Source organism: Rhinatrema bivittatum, chromosome 7 (assembly GCF_901001135.1).
Source record: "Rhinatrema bivittatum chromosome 7, aRhiBiv1.1, whole genome shotgun sequence".
NCBI classification, from domain to species: Eukaryota; Metazoa; Chordata; class Amphibia; order Gymnophiona; family Rhinatrematidae; genus Rhinatrema; species Rhinatrema bivittatum.
Genome location: NC_042621.1, coordinates 150,492,398 through 150,511,223, shown reverse-complemented (window position 1 = coordinate 150,511,223; position 18,826 = coordinate 150,492,398). Strand labels below are relative to the sequence as shown.

At 43.0% G+C, this 18,826-nt stretch overlaps 1 protein-coding gene across 18 annotated transcripts in view; it reads right to left on the bottom strand.

Moving 5' to 3' along the window:
* The window catches only part of LDB3 (LIM domain binding 3), a 452,171-nt gene that overhangs the window by 90,302 nt on the left and 343,043 nt on the right, over nucleotides 1–18,826 (bottom strand). For 10 of the 18 annotated variants that reach the window (XM_029609315.1, XM_029609320.1, XM_029609324.1 and 7 more), the window contains 2 exons: nucleotides 16,585–16,734; nucleotides 5,999–6,046 (listed from right to left, as the gene is read on the bottom strand). The exons of 4 other annotated variants lie outside the window; for them this stretch is intronic. In XM_029609315.1, the coding sequence (XP_029465175.1) occupies nucleotides 5,999–6,046; nucleotides 16,585–16,734 (198 nt within the window). The remainder of the gene's footprint in view (nucleotides 1–5,998; nucleotides 6,047–16,584; nucleotides 16,735–18,826) is intronic. 4 more of the 18 variants (XM_029609318.1, XM_029609326.1, XM_029609331.1 and 1 more) reach the window with 1 other exon arrangement.

Genomic DNA, 18,826 nt, shown 5'->3' with positions numbered 1-18,826 from the left:
TGTCCCACTACATATATATATTTATTATTGTGTTTATAATAAAGTATTATTATAGGGTTTCTTACCAAACCACAGTATTCCTTCTTTCTTTTGTATTTTTAAACTTATATATTAGGTTGGACCTAATTGAATATTTTTTCTGTCATTTTTTCATACAACTATAACTATATATATAATAGGGATGTGAATCGTTTTTCAACGATTAAAATTATCGTCCGATAATGTTTATATCGTCTTAAATCGTTATAGAACACGATACAATAGAAATTCTAACGATTTATCGTTAAAAATCGTTAAATCGTGTTAGTGCGCACTAACTCGAGTTAGTGCGCACTAACTCCCCGTTAGTGCGCACTAACTCGATTTAGTGCGCACTAACTGAAAATGATACAAATAAACACTTTCCAGGTCACTGAAGGTCAGTTAGGAATGAATATGTGTTCCTATTGGCTGGCTGCCCTCTTATCTATTGATATTACCAAGGTTACCACTGAGGTGATGGTTGGGGGGATGGGAAATGGAACTGGAAACTAACGAACACCAACAGAAAATGAAACAAAGTGTTCACACTTCCCAGGTCAGTAAAGGTCACTTAGGAATGAATATGTATGTATGTATTCCTATTGGCTGGCTGTGCTCTTATCTATTGATGTTACCAATATGGTTGGGGGGATGTGAAATGGAAACAGTTGGAAGCTTGACAAAAAAAGTAATGTAATGATCAGCACTCACGTGACTAGAACTTGTTTGTTTATTATTTTTGTTAGCAGGCACCTGAAATGCTAGTGCATGTTGAATTTGCCAATCACTGTGCATTTTAGAAAGGTGGTCCTGGCTGGAACTGTACACAGTTCAAATATATGTAATTGATTGTTGGTAAGTGTATTTTTTAAGTAGCCACACTGGCACCAGTATGTTTACTTTTCCTCCTACTTAACTCACTAGCTCAGCTTTGTAAGAAGGGCTTCTCTGCTTGTGTGTTGTTTTTGTTTGGTGTGAGGAGAGCAGAAACATCAGATCTTTATTCAATCTACTACAGTCATCTCTTACAGTGCCCTATCCCTATTAATACCAGGAGTGTTGTGATCTTCCTGCACACAGTGCCCTAACCCTGATACCAGTCTGAGACAGCTCCCTCCCTGCATTACTAGTGAGAGGCTGGCTTCACAGACAGGGGGGAGCTGCCTGACCCTCACTCCTGACTTCCCCCATGTCCCAGCTAGTGAATGGTGTGTGGGTGAGGGGGGGGGGAAGATGGTGAAGTCTGAGACAGCTCCCTCCCTGCATTACTAGTGAGAGGCTGGCTTCACAGACAGGGGGGAGCTGCCTGACCCTCACTCCTGACTTCCCCCATGTCCCAGCTAGTGAATGGTGTGTGGGTGAGGGGGGGGGGGGAGGATGGTGAAGTCTGAGACAGCTCCCTCCCTGCATTACTAGTGAGAGGCTGGCTTCGCAGACAGGGGGGAGCTGCCTGACCCTCACTCCTGACTTCCCCCATGTCCCAGCTAGTGAATGGTGTGTGGGTGAGGGGGGGGGGGGGGAGGATGGTGAAGTCTGAGACAGCTCCCTCCCTGCATTACTAGTGAGAGGCTGGCTTCACAGACAGGGGGGAGCTGCCTGACCCTCACTCCTGACTTCCCCCATGTCCCAGCTAGTGAATGGTGTGTGGGTGAGGGGGGGGGGGGGAGGATGGTGAAGTCTGAGACAGCTCCCTCCCTGCATTACTAGTGAGAGGCTGGCTTCACAGACAGGGGGGAGCTGCCTGACCCTCACTCCTGACTTCCCCCATGTCCCAGCTAGTGAATGGTGTGTGGGTGAGGGGGGGGGGGGAGGATGGTGAAGTCTGAGACAGCTCCCTCCCTGCATTACTAGTGAGAGGCTGGCTTCACAGACAGGGGGGAGCTGCCTGACCCTCACTCCTGACTTCCCCCATGTCCCAGCTAGTGAATGGTGTGTGGGTGAGGGGGGGGGGGGGGAGGATGGTGAAGTCTGAGACAGCTCCCTCCCTGCATTACTAGTGAGAGGCTGGCTTCACAGACAGGGGGGAGCTGCCTGACCCTCACTCCTGACTTCCCCCATGTCCCAGCTAGTGAATGGTGTGTGGGTGAGGGGGGGGGGGGAGGATGGTGAAGTCTGAGACAGCTCCCTCCCTGCATTACTAGTGAGAGGCTGGCTTCACAGACAGGGGGGAGCTGCCTGACCCTCACTCCTGACTTCCCCCATGTCCCAGCTAGTGAATGGTGTGTGGGTGAGGGGGGGGGGGGAGGATGGTGAAGTCTGAGACAGCTCCCTCCCTGCATTACTAGTGAGAGGCTGGCTTCACAGACAGGGGGGAGCTGCCTGACCCTCACTCCTGACTTCCCCCATGTCCCAGCTAGTGAATGGTGTGTGGGTGAGGGGGGGGGGGGAGGATGGTGAAGTCTGAGACAGCTCCCTCCCTGCATTACTAGTGAGAGGCTGGCTTCGCAGACAGGGGGGAGCTGCCTGACCCTCACTCCTGACTTCCCCCATGTCCCAGCTAGTGAATGGTGTGTGGGTGAGGGGGGGGGGGGAGGATGGTGAAGTCTGAGACAGCTCCCTCCCTGCATTACTAGTGAGAGGCTGGCTTCGCAGACAGGGGGGAGCTGCCTGACCCTCACTCCTGACTTCCCCCATGTCCCAGCTAGTGAATGGTGTGTGGGTGAGGGGGGGGGAGGGTGGTGAAGTCTGAGACAGCTCCCTCCCTGCATTACTAGTGAGAGGCTGGCTTCACAGACAGGGGGGAGCTGCCTGTCCCTCACTCCTGACTTCCCCCATGTCCCAGCTAGTGAATGGTGTGTGGGTGAGGGGGGGGGGGTGGATGGTGAAGTCTGAGACAGCTCCCTCCCTGCATTACTAGTGAGAGGCTGGCTTCACAGACAGGGGGGAGCTGCCTGACCCTCACTCCTCAGGGGTATTGTGATCTTCCTGCACACAGTGCCCTATCCCTGATACCAGGGGTGTTGTGATCTTCCTGCATGCAGTGCCCTATCCCTATTAATACCAGGAGTGTTGTGATCTTCCTGCATGCAGTGCCCTATCCCTATTAATACCAGGAGTGTTGTGATCTTCCTGCATGCAGTGCCCTATCCCTGATATCGGGATGTGTGCAAGAAGATCACAACACCCCCGGTATCAGGAATAGGGCACTGTGTGCAGGAAGATCACAACACCCCCAGTATCAGGATTAGGGCACTGTGTGCAGGAAGATCACAACACCCCTGGTATTAGGGATAGGGCACTGTGTGCAGGAAGATCACAACACTCCTGGTATTAATAGGGATAGGGCACTGTGTGCAGGAAGATCACAATACCCCTGGTATCAGGGTTAGGGCACAAGTTCTAGTCACATTGACTGATCACATTACTTGTTTTGTCAAGCTACCAACTGTTTCCATTTCCCATCCCCCATATACTGTCAGTAGGAAACTTGGTAACATGAATAAATAAGAGGGCAGCCAATAGGAATACATATTCATTCCTAAACTGACCTTAACTGACCTGAAAAGTGTCAAATTGTATCATTTTCAGTTAGTGCGCACTAACTCCCAGTTAGTGCGCACTAACTCCCGTTAGTGCGCACTAATCGGAAAAAACGATTTTTAACGATTTTTTAACTAAAAAATCGTGCCTAAGACGATTTTCTTGCCCTGCCACACGATTTCTATCGTTAAGACGATATGGAAAACGATTCACATCCCTAATATATAATACTGGATCTAGGCTTTAAATGAAATAAAAATGGTATGTGGGTACCTAAAATGGTATATCCAACAGAGAACCCTAAAGTAGGGTAAATAACACCACTAATGTTTGAAACGATTTGAAAGAGGATTAATGTTACAAGCACTTTGTATATATTTGGACAATGTGTTATATTGATAACTATACATGTTATAAATGCATAACACTACAGAGAGTTTAGAAGTGGTGTGAATGAGGAATGATTGTCTAGGGCAATTGATAAATATATTTGTGTATTATTATGTCAATTTTATTTTTTGAAATATTTTTTGAATAGTTTTGATATTCTTTGCCATTGCGTAATAAAACTTGAAACATTAATCATCTTTCAAATCATTTAAAAAATGTGTGGTGTTACTTAACCTATGTTAGGGTTCTCTGATGGATATATATATATATATATATATATATATATATATATTAGTATATATGTATATATGGTGTGTATATATATGTAGATCATAGTATATATGTATATAAGGTATATATGCATATAGGGGTACATTTTAAAAAAAAAATCGCGCGCGTACTTTTGTTCGCGCACCAGGTGCAAACAAAAGTATACTGGATTTTATAAGATACGCGCGTAGCCACGGGTATCTTATAAAATCCGAGGTCGGTGCGCACAAGGGGATGCACATTTGTGCACCTTGTGCACACCGAGCCCTGCGCACACTGCCCGTTCCCTCAGAGGCCCGTTCCCTCCGAGGCCGCTATCTAAATCTATCTACCCCCCCTTACCGTTATTGTAAAAGTTAGGCCTGCCTCTGGCGTAACTTTGTAACAATGTGTGTATATATATATATATATATATATATATACACACATACATTGTATACTATATACAAACTCTAAAACTATTTATCACAGTTCGTCATTTTAGGAACTTTATTCAATAATTGTCTATTCCTTGAGACATGTTTATTATATAAAACATAATTAAATCATCTTTTACATATATTCATTTACCATTAAACATTAGGCAGTGCATACATGAAAAGTTTTCATTCAGTCATGTGACGAACTGTGATAAATTGTTGTAGAGTTTATATATATACTTAGTGGGGACAGTCATGTGAGTGGTTCTCAATTACTGTGCTTGTTTTAAAGATACTTCATTTGACTGAGGAAAGAAGAATAATGGATTGCAGTGTGTAGGATATCGGGTGTATACCTCTACAATTTCATGTAAATTCAGTTGTCATTTTTAAGCCAAATTCATGCACAGGGAGAATAGCAACAAATAAATAAATGCCTTTTAAACTATTTAAGGTTTTTTTATCTCCCTTTTAAATGATCAATGCCTTCTTTGTTGTGCATTTAGTTTTCCATTTAAGATGCACTGAGATTTGCCGTGCTCTGTACTGCATATTGTTTAATTTTATCTTGGGCTGGCTGTACTTGATTTGAGTATTTACCATTAGCATTAGGATTAGAGAAGAACATTTTTAGATTGTCCAATAAGGAAATTATGTGGCACTCATGGGGAAAGTAACCAGGACTGAATCCCAAATACAGGCGGGATGCATTGACAAAAGAAATGTGAGTAGGGTAAAGATCAGGAGACCATGCCCTTCCAATCTTAGGTGTGGATACCCAAAAAGAGGCACTAACACGAGGTCTATATTACTGTGTAAAGTGGAGCTCAACAAAAGCTACAATGGCTACTCATATTTCCTCTATATACACTAAATGGGAAAAACTTTTTGGTACCTTTATGCTCTGTCTACCTGCAGCCCTACGTCCTTCCTTGGGGTGAACTGAGGTTCTGAGCACCCTGCAGTGCTGATTTCCTTTTGTTACTGATAGCACAGAGATTGTGCTGTTGGGCTGCCAAAGCTACCAGAAACCGAATGAAGTCAGTGTTGCAGTCAACTCAGGGCACTGGTCAGTTTCTCAGCCCTCCAAATAATTATCTCTGATTTTCCTAAATCTTTCTGATGAAGGTCTCCAGAACATAGGAAGCAAAGAAGTCTCTCCTTCATCAAGTAAAAACACAGAGGCAACTACATGAAAGATAGGCTCTGACTATGCAGAACTAAGGAAGCCAACCAAAGCTCAATGCAGGACCAGGCCACTAACCCTAGACACTATGGGTTTGATTTATTAAGCTTTTTCTCACAAACACAGAATGGGAGAAAAGTCTTCGTAAATCAGGCCCTACATTTGTTAGTGAACAAAACTGCTTTGTTAATTGCTTTGTTAAACAATAATGCAACATAATGCATCAATATACCTCTTTTTTGACTGGTAGCTGATGGTTGTGGAAGAATGAGGATTGAAGCTAAAATAAGACAAAATTTCATGGTTTTTTTCTTCATACAAGATATGGCATTTAAGAGCAAAAGACAACTCAACACACTGAGCATGGATTGCTATGAGAGGAATTCTAGTCTGATCAAACACCGTCTAACACTAATGATGATGCCTACGAATCTGTTGTATTTTATCTAAACATTTGTTAAGTAGTAGTTCATTGGAAAAGAATTCCTTGGTTTGGTTAAGTGTTTGTCTACACCAGAAAGGCACAGCATCAATTTCACAAGTGATGCTTACCAATGAACTTTCTAGCCATATTATGGATAGTCAATATTTAGGCCAGAGACTGCTGTTAAGCGATGGAAGTTTGTTTGTCTCTCTTTTTATCAGGCCGATTCAGTAAAATTCGCGGGAGAGCGGCTGGCGCGCGCACAGGCCACTCTCCTGTGCGCGCGATTCAGGGGGGAAGAAGATGCTCCCTAGCGCCTCCTTTTTGACAGGAGCGGCAGCTGTCAGCGGGTTTGACAGCCGATGCTCAATTTTTCCGGCGTCGGTTCTCGAGCCCGCTGACAGCCACGGGTTCGGAAAACGGACACCGGCTAAATTGAGCGTCCGGACACCGTGGGTCGCCGGCCAATTTAAAATTAAAAAAAAAATTGTTTTGATTTTTTTTTAATTTTGGGGCCTCTGACTTAATATCGCTATGATATTAAGTACAGAAAAGCAGTTTTTTCTGCTTTTCTGTACACTTTCCCCGGTGCTGGCAGAAATTAACGCCAGCCTTTGGGCAGGCATTAATTTCTGAAAGTAAAATGTGCGGCTTGGCTGCACATTTTAGTTTCTGTATCACATGGGAATAACTAATAGGGCCATCAATATGCATTTGCATGTTGTGGGCGCTATTAGTTTCGGGGGGGGGGGGGGGAGTTTTGGATGCATGTTTTCGATGCGCTATTACCCCATACTGAATAAGGGGTAAAGCTAGTGCTTCAAAAACGTGCGTTCAAACCCGGGCTAACAGTGCGCTCCACTAGAGCGCACTGTACTGTATCGGCCCGTATATTAATCTGTATTCTCCCTTGAAGATAATTGTGACTGCTAGAGACATTATTAGTGTAGGATTCCCCCCTTTGCATCTCCTCATAGGTGGCTTTACTTAGAGGGGCATACAGACTTTTAGTTTACTGCCTTTGGTCTTGTCACATTAGCCAATCCTTTCTTTAATTATAATATTTCGCTAAGCAGTTTCCTGCTATTCCTTTGGGCTTCTGTTGGGCACTCCCTGCATTGGGCTACAGCACCATGAGCCTTAACTCACACATACCCAGTGATGGCTGAATGTCCCTCTCCCCCAGAGGTGGTGGATGCTGCTTCTGCTGCATCCCTAGCCCAGCTAGCCCAGGGAATGAGCAACCCAATCCGGGAATCAAATGCAGGTACTCCCCATGGGGACACATGGCACTGCCACTGAGTCAGCAGGCTGACCCACATTCATTTAATGCAGTTTGTACTAAACATGGCTATCCTCTAGATCATTAATATCTGATTTGTTTGAGGGAGACAAACGGAATAGATGAAAGATTTTGCCTAAGATGACAGTCAGACAGGACCAGATGAGGGGTTTATGAGGAAGGCATCAAAATGTTGTAAGAATCAGCATGGAAACATTTGAAAGCAGAAGGAGGAACTGTGTTTCCTGTAGTGACCGTGTCCACTTTCCAATCTACAAAGGTAGAGTCGGAAGGGAACACCGAAAGCATGTAATTCCTAAACAGAGCTGACCTTAAGGATTACATTTGATGATGTCTTGTAAAAACCGATACTTCACATGTGACCCTTCTAGCTTCAATGCATTGTTTTCTTATTCATTATAGAATAGGGATGTGAATCGTTTTTTAACGATTAAAATTATCGTCCGATAATTTTAATATCGTCTTAAATCGTTATAGAACACAATACAATAGAAATTCTAACGATTTATCGTTAAAAATCGTTAAATCGTGTTAGTGCGCACTAACAGGAGTTAGTGCGCACTAACTCCCAGTTAGTGTGCACTAACAGAAAATGATACAAATTGACACTTTCCAGGTCAGTAAAGGTCAGTTAGGAATGAATATGTGTTCCTATTGGCTGGCTGCCCTCTTATATATTGATGTTAACCAGGTTCCCACTGAGGTGATGGTTGGGGGGATGGGAAATGGAAATGGAAACTCAAGAAACACTAACAGAAAATGATACAAATTATTGACACTTTCCAGGTCAGTAAAGGTCAGTTAGGAATGAATATGTATTCCTATTGGCTGGCTGCCCTCTTATCTATTGATGTTACCAAGGTTCCAACTGAGGTGATGGTTGGGGGGATGGGAAATGGAAACTGTTGGTAGTTGACAAAAAAAGTAATGTGATCAGTCAATATGACTAGAACCTGTGCCCTATTCCTGATACCAGGGGTGTTGTGATCTTACTGCACTCAGTGCCCTATCCCTGATACCAGTCTGAGACAGCTCCCTCCCTGCATTACTAGTGAGAGGCTGGCTTCACAGACAGGGGGGAGCTGCCTGACCCTCACTCCTGACTTCCCCCATGTCCCAGCTAGTGAATGGTGTGTGGGTGAGGGGGGGGGGGAGGATGGTGAAGTCTGAGACAGCTCCCTCCCTGCATTACTAGTGAGAGGCTGGCTTCACAGACAGGGGGGAGCTGCCTGACCCTCACTCCTCCGGGGTATTGTGATCTTCCTGCACACAGTGCCCTATCCCTGATACCAGGGGTGTTGTGATCTTCCTGCATGCAGTGCTTTATCCCTATTAATACCAGGAGTGTTGTGATCTTCCTGCACGCAGTGCCCTATCCCTAATACCAGGGGTGTTGTGATCTTCCTGCACACAGTGCCCTATTCCTGATACCAGGAGTGTTGTGATCTTCCTGCACGCAGTGCCCTATTCCTGATACAGGGATCCCCGGTATCAGGAATAGGGCACTGTGTGCAGGAAGATCACAACACCCCTGGTATCAGGAATAGGGCACTGTGTGCAGGAAGATCACAACACCCCTGGTGTTAGGGATAGGGCACTGTGTGCAGGAAGATCACAACACTCCTGGTATTAATAGGGATAGGGCACTGTGTGCAGGAAGATCACAACACCCCTGGTGCCAGGGTTAGGGCACTGTGTGCAGGAAGATCACAACACTCCTGGTATTAATAGGGATAGGGCACTGTGTGCAGGAAGATCACAACACCCCTGGTGCCAGGGTTAGGGCACTGTGTGCAGGAAGGTCACAACACTCCTGGTATTAATAGGGATAGGGCACTGTGTGCAGGAAGATCACAATACCCCTGGTATCAGGGTTAGGGCACAAGTTCTAGTCACATTGACTGATCACATTACTTGTTTTGTCAAGCTACCAACTGTTTACATTTCCCATCCCCCATATACTGTCAGTGGGAACCTTGGTAACATGAATAAATAAGAGGGCAACCAATAGGAATACATATTCATTCCTAAACTGACCTTAACTGACCTGAAAAGTGTCAAATTGTATCATTTTCAGTTAGTGCGCACTAACTCCCGTTAGTGCGCACTAATCGGAAAAAACGATTTTTAACAATTTTTTAACTAAAAATCGTGCCTAACACGATTTTCTTGCCCTGCCACACGATTTCTATCGTTAAGACGATATGGAAAACGATTCACATCCCTATTATAGAAGTTTGACTTCTGCCCACCAACATTGCCTTTAACAGATATATCAAGTCTTTCTTTTCAGCATTTTAAAATATAAAGCATGAGATAATATATTTGTATTTGGAAGTATTAATAAAATATAATTACCCCCCAAATTTAATATAATACAGTTAGACTGAATATACAATATGTCTACAATAATAAGACATATACCCTTATACACTTACATCATGCTAGAGCAAAGCACAAGGCAGACTGCGGTACAAAACAATGAAAGAATAAGGAGACCTGATGGATCCATGTATTTGTTTCAGCAGTTCTATTTTCAAATATTGTTGAAATGCATTCTGGTTCTTGTAATCTAAATTTCTTGCTAACATATGACACTACAAATGCCAAAGCAATTGTATTGGCAACTCAAAAATAAACTTGACATGAAATGTTCACAATATATACATGGAGCTACCTGGACAAGCTATGAGTAAGAAGTTTTGAAGAGCCACAATAACATTCATATATGACTTTATAAAATGTCTAAAGTGGTGAAGAATGATAAATTCAATGACAACTGAATGACAATTGTTAGTTATGAAAATATCCACATCCTAATATGAAATTATAAAACTCCTGAAATACATAATAGAATAAATATGTTCATGGGTTAAAGCGTGATCTACTAAACTCTTGATTTTCATTTGAGGGCGGTCACTCCAGGGATAGCCTTCTCTTTTTCTCTTAATTTGTTTTCCTCTGGGAAAAGTTCCCAATTCATTTCTTACTCATTTCCAGGACATGGGCACAAGCATTTAGTGAAGGATCTTTCTTGATGCCTCCAATTCTAATGCTGGTAAAAGAAAGTGAAAGGTGGGCTGACCTGTTATTTGCCTCTCTCTTTCATCCCTCTAGCCTTACTGTGAAAATCCTGATCAGCTTACTTACTTCTATCAAAATATTTTTGCCTGGGAAGCAGAAAAATTGTGATATAATACCTTACTTTTGGATTAGGGGCTATTAGTGGCTTCCTTTTATACTAGCAGCATAAGTCAGGTATTTGATTTGTTCTTATTTATGACAATCTATGGGAATAGCACAGTGTATTCTTCACAGCTATCTCCGAAAAGAGAATATTCCAGGTAGAATTCCTTTCATTTTGAAAAGAGATGCAAAAATGCAACAAATTTAAAAAATGAAATAAGAGCTTCCATCTGTCTGTATGTCATCACCCAAAAGTTATAATGCAACCGCAACCCAAAGCTGTCTCATATGTTATTTGGTCATGCTCTTGCCTGCTACAAAAAGCACAAATAAAAAAACTATGCTCCTTCATAAAACTTTGTGCTCTCAAGTTCCACTTGAGTAGTATATTGGGTCCCAGCTTCAGCGAACATTAGGTATTTTTCTTAGAAATACAGAAACATGATGGCCGAGAAAGACCATATGGCCTATCTGGTTTACCCATCTCTACAACCCCTATCATTCCTTCAGAGATTCCTAATCAAGTCAAAAAATGTAAAAGAAATGAAAGATGTCAATATTCAGAGAGTTGGCATGTATATAAGTTGTCAGAGTAAAGGTATGCATGCACTTTATCCCAATATTCAGTGAGACTTGTCCAGATATACGCAGATAAAATTATACGCATAACTTTATCCAGATAACTTGAGGACAGCTAGTTTTCCATCCAGACTTGTATGCATACCATTAGTTGGACAGCGCTCAATATCTGTGCTCACTGACTACTGTTATGCTCGGGCTTGTGGACCCTTGGGCCGACGTGAGGATGGAATACCTTGCGGAAGTCCCGTAGGCTCTCACGCCAGGTGGCGAGGTAGAACAAGAGGTGGGACCAGCTGGCCCTTGGCACTGGGGCTGAGGCGAATATGGAGGCGATGAAGCGACGAGAAGAGGCGCTGTGTCTTCACCACTGGTGGTCTGTGGTCCCCCCGGGAGGAGCCCGTAGGGACCCGACCGCTGGGACTTAGGTGAACCTAGGGAGGTCAGAGCAATGGTGCAAAGGCCAACTGGAGCTTCGCCCTGGAAGCCCGCGGTCCCCCCAGGAGGAGCCCGTAGGGACCCGGGCCGCTGGGACTTAGGTGGGCCTTTGGTGACGGAGTCTTGGAGGAGTCCTAGGTCGAGTGCCAGAGGGTCGTCGCTCACCAGTCCCAAGTCGTGCACCAGAGAATCGCCGCTTGCCAATCCGAAGTCAGGAACCAGAGGATCACCAGGACGTAACAGGAGCAAGAAGCAGGAACTCACCGAAGCAAGCAGACTCAAACAACACTCGCAAGAGACATTGCCAAGTCAAGGAATGAGCAGAGGAAGCCTCCCTATATACTTCCTCTGCTCTGGATCATTGGAAACAGATGAGGCTAGTTAAAGGGACCAGGTCCCTTTAAATGCAAATGAGTTGACGGCGGCCATCCTGGATCTCATGGCGGCGGCCATCTTTGATCTCCCCGGTGGAGGAGAGACGTCGCTGAGGGAAGCAGGACGGCTTCCCCTGCAGCGGGCAGCACGGCCCGAGTCGGAGCCCTCCCCCAGGGCTTTCCTGGCGCTGAGAGTCAGGTAGGGGAACGCGGTCGTGGGGCGCCACGGCCGCGGAGCACAACAACTACAAGTTATTCTTGCCCATGAATCAACCTCTGTACCACATCTTTTTATATGGATACATGTAGTATCCATATAAATTTATCTACTCAATGGAGAAAAATATTCAGATCTTGGCTTTTGTCTGACTAATTCCAAAAGTTAGCAGGACAAAGCTTTATGAATTTCAAATGCACATTATGTACATTTTCCCATTATATTATATAGTGCTGAGGACTAACAAGCTACAGATTCTAATGGGCTGGCTACAGGTGGTTCATAGGCTGCAGCAGGAAAACCACAGTACTTCCATTATTCTGGGTGCTGCGTTCCATGGGGTTTCTGCCGCTGCCTATGATAGATTCCTGCAGAGATTTGGAAACACACTATAGTGACACAATCATGATATTCAACATGGCTTTAACAGAGAGACAGCCCAACAGATCTGAATAGAGTAAGTTAAAAATAAATACACTTCCCGAACTACTTCTCAAAAAACCCAAGCAAGCATGATCTAAAATTGTGCTTGATGGCACAGAGTCAGCTGGAAGCTCTGATTAATGACAAACTGAAAAAAACAGTCTTGGAAATCAAGCCACATGTTGGAGGTTTGCCTACTTGTGTAGATACGCTGAGCTATTCTCATTTGGCTAATGCAAATATGCTTTTTAAATTCAGAACCTCATGCATTCTGGGATTAGGAGTCTTGCTTTAAAAGCAGGATCACAAATTCTAGAATAGCCTTACCCAAGAGAAAAATGGGGATTGGCTAAAGAGCTTCAGTAGCAACCTGAAACAGACTTAAACCTTTGATTCCATGGCACCATGAAGAAAGAATGAATAATTGCACCAAGCTTTGTCACAGGATGAGTTGAACATTGTCACAGAAAGGAAACAATCACTTTAACAAGGCACATTGGTGCATAACAACCAACATTTATCACACACAAATCCAGGAAGAGAAAAGCTAAGCTGAAATGCATACTTTTTTTTTTTTTTTTTTTTTAAAGCAAGATGAGTTAAAATAAGAAACTGACCTCAAGTGATTAACATGTGTGGATAGATTTTTAGTTTCCCTGTGATATAAAATAATTGTAACTCTTAGAACCAGGAGGCCGAATGATTTCTGAGGACGTTGTCCTTGCCTGAGCGTATTACCAGGTTCCCCGCTACGGGGCTAATGCCTATTTTGGACTCTGGATTTTCCTTCAACCTGAACTTCATAGGTTACTAATATGTGTCAGTAACTCTAAGCTGGAAGAGCCTGTCACATTTCAAAAGCCCAAACAGAAGTGTTGGGAATGTACTGGACAGAGTTTAGGGAGTAGGAATTAAATAGATCACAGTTTTTCAAAAGAGTGTGTGAGGCAGAAGACAGGAAAAAATCTCCTCATAGCTGGTTCTATTGGATTTTCAAACCATAGAAAGGAAAAGACTATGAGTTAGTTAACACAAAGCAGACTGGAAGTCATTTAAGTACAGATTGAAGAGACAAGAGAGGAAATGGGTGACTTACAACATTTAAAAATGCATCAATGGAAACCAGCTATGTGAGGAAGTGACTGATGTCTACAAAGCAGGGTTTAAATGTGTTCCCTGCATTTTGGTGCCACTGAAATGAAACATAAAGACAGTGGATTTCACAAATTATGGCTGGATGTTAATGGTAATGCAAATTCTGTGCAGCCATGAGTAGGAAATTAAAGATGTACAATGACATGAGCTATGTTTATGGAAGGATATTATTATATTAGGTGAGTCTAAGCATTAGACGGACTGTTGAAAACATCCTATGCTATGGTAGGAAGCCGAAGGTGGGGTTGCATATCAAGAAAGACAAACTAAGCAAATGACTTTATGATATGAAGGACTTCTTATGCCTATCTAAATGACTGCCTCAATGGAAAGATAAAAGAACAGTTGTAGCTGCTTTATGCTGATGTGTTTATTATGCTGTGAATGCGCTGATTTTCCTGCAAGACTCCCTAACATTTTACTTAATAAAGGACGTGATATACTAAGCTTTTTTTCCCTACAGACAAAGAGTGGGGAAAAAAGCCTTAGTAAATGTGGCCCCATTAAAGCGTGCTATTTTGTTCTTGTGTATTCATCAAGTTAAGATGAATTTGTTCATGTGTGTTTAGTGAGCAATTGAAAGATAAATGAACCAGACATGTTCCCCTGGGCTTTGAATTCTGGATCCTATTCCACCGAAGGCTACTGCAAAGCGTAATTGCCGTGAGAGCCATACTTCATGAATATATGGATGCCACTTTATTTTACAGTCTGCTCATTGGCTCCGAATTATCCGCTGAGTTGAAAATACATTGCTAGTCAAAGAAGTACCATTCTTCAAATGACTGACGATGAGATAGATAGAAATTACGCGGCTGAGCTGGTCATATTAAAATGGAATCGAGTATTTAGTGCAGGGCTTTTCAAACCTGTCCTAGGGACTTCACGATATCCACCATGGGTATGCATGAGATAAATCTGCATATACCGAGTCTCCATGGTATGCAAATTTATCTCATGCATATGCATTGTGGATATCCTGAAAACCTGACTGGCTGGGGGTTCCCCAGGACAGGTTTGGGAAACCTTGATTTAGCAGGTGTGAGTGATGCTCAATATTTCTGACAAAAATTGGAAAATGCTCCTTATGAAAATCAAAATCACCTTAGTCTATTAATTTATAACTGGAAAATTAAACTTTACTTTTCCTGGAGTAAAGTACAAAACTCTTTCAGTGCAATGCACTGCCAGTGCCAACTAACTGCCAATAAGTTTAGCATACAATATGTAATAAATTGTAGACTCATTAGTGTTCAGCTGCTAGCAGTGCAGATAGGTTCACTATACAGATGAACATTTAAAGGGCCTGATTTTAGAAAGCATTTACACTATTAAAACTGGGATTTGCACTTGTGAAAAAATGTTATCCAGGTAAGTAGGCTTTTGAAAATTGTTACAATACATATAATTGAGTTGTCCATAGGATATTCAGGTGTAAGTGCACTTTATGCACATAAATGGCTTTTTAAAATTGCTACAACAGTATGTTACTTTTACACGCATAAGTCCTTTGAAAATTACCTCCATTATGGGTAGCCTGCTCAGTATTGTGGCTTTGGGTTCAAGAATATCAAGTAGATATTCCTGCACCGTCATAGAACTATTTTGTCATGACCCTATTGTATATGAGATACTGGAGATTACAGGCAAGTTTTATGCTGAATGCTGATGCATATGAGATTTATAACATGACCCATGATTATTCCTTTCTTGGAGTAGAACTGAAATCAACACTTCAGCATGGCTAGCTGAATTGTGTGGTGGCATGGTGCCCTTTTGCAACATTACATGTTTTTAGGAAAAAGTGATTTTCTTCCATTATTTGCAGGCTTCTGTCTGGTATCATGCACATTGTTCGTTCCTAACTCCTGGCAGAGCTAAATAAATGTCTACTCCCCTATGCCCTCCCCTCCACATGGCATACTGTAAACATGGGGTACTAACTTTTATGGAAAGTTGTTTTCCTTGAATGCTCCTGTGAACTAGCTCTATACATCTCTGGGTGCATTTGAGTGTCATTGACTTTGGAGTGCTTCTTTCAAAACAGTTCCTTATCTCCCTTCCTTATTGATACTGTATTATTATTGTGCCGTATCATTATGTGCATCCCAGGCTGCTGACATTCTGAGATATCTCTCACTAGACAAGGAAATAAGTGTTGTAATGACAGGGGTTTTCTTGGTAATAACCACCGTCACTATTTATGCTTACAGACACATGATTGAAGACAGCAGATGAAACATTTTGAGGAAAGAAAGTCTTTGCAAACAAACAACAATTACCTAACCTTTGCCCAGAGACTTAAAAATTGCCTTTCTGGTGAAAGGGCTTCTCCCTGCTTAGCAATAGAAAAAGGTGTGTATTTTCATTTGTAAAATGTGATTTGCAATAGTGTCATTTACTTCTACAAAAATAAAAAATTTAAATGAGTTAAAGTGAATAAGATTTTTTTAATGTAAGGAACATTTTTGAAATTTTATAGAAGTAAATTATTGTATCATGAAGATGTCTCAAGGAAAAATGTTAGGCTTTTTAACTAGAAATGACTGTTGCAGTAGTGACATGTAAGTAGCCCTTATTGATTAGCAAAGCCACGTCTTCTAGCAACAAAAAATCAAATTTAATGCGAAACTCACATTAAAACTAGGCTAAGAACATGCAAGCTGCTTGGGACTGCACGTTTTCCCTTTATGCGTTAACATCCAGCCAGCAGTGGTACCTCAGATTTACTTTTCTTGGAAGAAGAGAAATGGCACCAGCTCGTTTGGAAACCGTTCTCTTCTTAAGGACAGGCCAAGTAGTGAATATAGGTGTAATATGAAGGGCATCCAAAGCAGTCAATGGCTCGGGTGACTTTGTAAGTTTGGGTCTACTCACAAAAAGTTAAGAAAAAAACAACATGTTAGATAATTTACATAGGATTCTTTGCCCCACCCCCACCAGCACATAAGAGCAAGGTGTCTGACTACTGCAGGGGGGTGGCCAATTCCAATCCTCAAGAGCCACAAACAGGACAGGTTTTCGGGATATCCACAATGAATATGCATGAGCTAGATTTGCAAACAATGGAGGCAGTGAGTGCAAATGTATCTCACGCATATTCATTGTGGATATCCAGAAAGCCTGGCCTATTTGAGGCTCCTGAGGACAGGAGTTGGCTATCCCAGGCCTAGTGACATCTTTGCATTCATTCAAAGCCTACATTGCTCCCTGACCAAATGAAAGAAAAGCTCTCTGCTTATGCAGCATTTATTGGACTTGTTGTATGCTTCACATCAGTGGGTCATGGGATGTACACTTTACATTGGCAGTATGTCTTTAGTTGGAAATGTTCTGAGCCATAGAAAATCCTTCCATATAAGGAGCACAAAGCAAGGTAATTACAGCAGATCAAGAAAGTGTACAGGTGGGGAGGATCTTCGGTTAAGACAAGTTTCAAACCTAGGCCGAGTCATCCACTTTTCTCTGGCTACCATGTGGCTAACATAATGTGCTCTGCACTTTCTCAGTAGGGGGCATCTTCTGCTATTTAGTAGATCTATATACTTTATTTTGAGAAAAATGGAATTTCTGCCCTGGAAAGATTTTTGGAAAGTAGCGTTTTCTCTTGCCTTTCCATTTTCTAATTTTATTTATAAAACCTCCCCTCCTTTCCTGGCCCTTGATATAAAGGCCACCCAAAGGATAATAAGAAATAAAAAATATTATGTCAAGCTCTATAACATAAATGCATACAAAACAACAAAACACAGTAATAAAACTCAGCAATGATATCCATACTGAGCTGCGGGCTGTCCAGGTCAGTCACCTGGGTAGACTTACCTGGGTTAACGGACACTGTACATTCAGTGCCACAGCTGTGCCGCTGAATATATCCAGACTAACCCCAAAGTCATTCTGGTAAGTTTATCCAGACAACTCTAGGCCTCCCTCTTGACACGACCAAAGTTAGCCGCACAACCTGCCCAGATAACCTTGAATATCCGAGTTATCCGGCTTTGTTAGATGCACAACTTCAGCCGGCCCAAAAGTGCCCCCTCTCTTATCTGGATAAAGTTCACCCGGACAATGACATTTGAAAAGAATAGTCCTTACCCAAAGCCTCCTGATTTCCTTCCCCACTATTTAATAACAGGCCGATACAGTACAGGGCACTCCGACGGAGCGCACTGTTAGCCTGCTCTTGGATGCACGTTTTCCCTTACCTCTTATTCAGTAAGGGGCAGAAAACGCGCATTCAACCCGCCGAACCAAATAGCGCCCTCAACATGCAAATGCATGTTGATAGCCCTATTAGGTATGCGCGCGGGATACAGAAAGTAAAATGTGCAGCCAAGCCGCACATTTTACTTTCAGAAATTAGCGCCGACCCAAAGGTCGCCGCTAATTTCTTCCGGCGCTGGGAAAGTGCACAGAAAAGCAGTAAAAACTGCTTTTCTGTGCACCCTCCGACTTAATATCATAGCGCTATTAAGTCGGAGGTCCCGAAAAGTAAAAAAAAGTAAAAAAAAAAAAAATTTGAATTCGGCCCGCGGCTATCGGGCCAAAAACCGGACACTCAATTTTGCCGGCGTCCGGTTTCCAAGCCCATGGCTGTCAGCGGGCTCGAGAACCGACGCCAGCAAAATTGAGCGTCGGCTGTCAAACCCGCTGACAGCCGCCATTCCTGTCAAAAAGGATGTGCTAGGGACGCGCTAGTGTCCCTAGCGCCTCCTTTTCCCCATTTTTACCCCATCACCTAATTTAAATAGAGAATCGCGTGCACCGGGAGAGTGGGCGTTCGTCTGCTCTCCCGTGGACTTTACTGAATCGGCCTGTAAGTGAGATAACATACTCCAAAGAGTGTATGAAAAGATTCTAATGTGCTTCTGTGGTGCTCATGGCCCAGCTGGAGCATGCAGCAAAGCTCTTTACTGAGTAACTGATCATGTGTCATTGCTTACATTATCCATGCTAGTCAT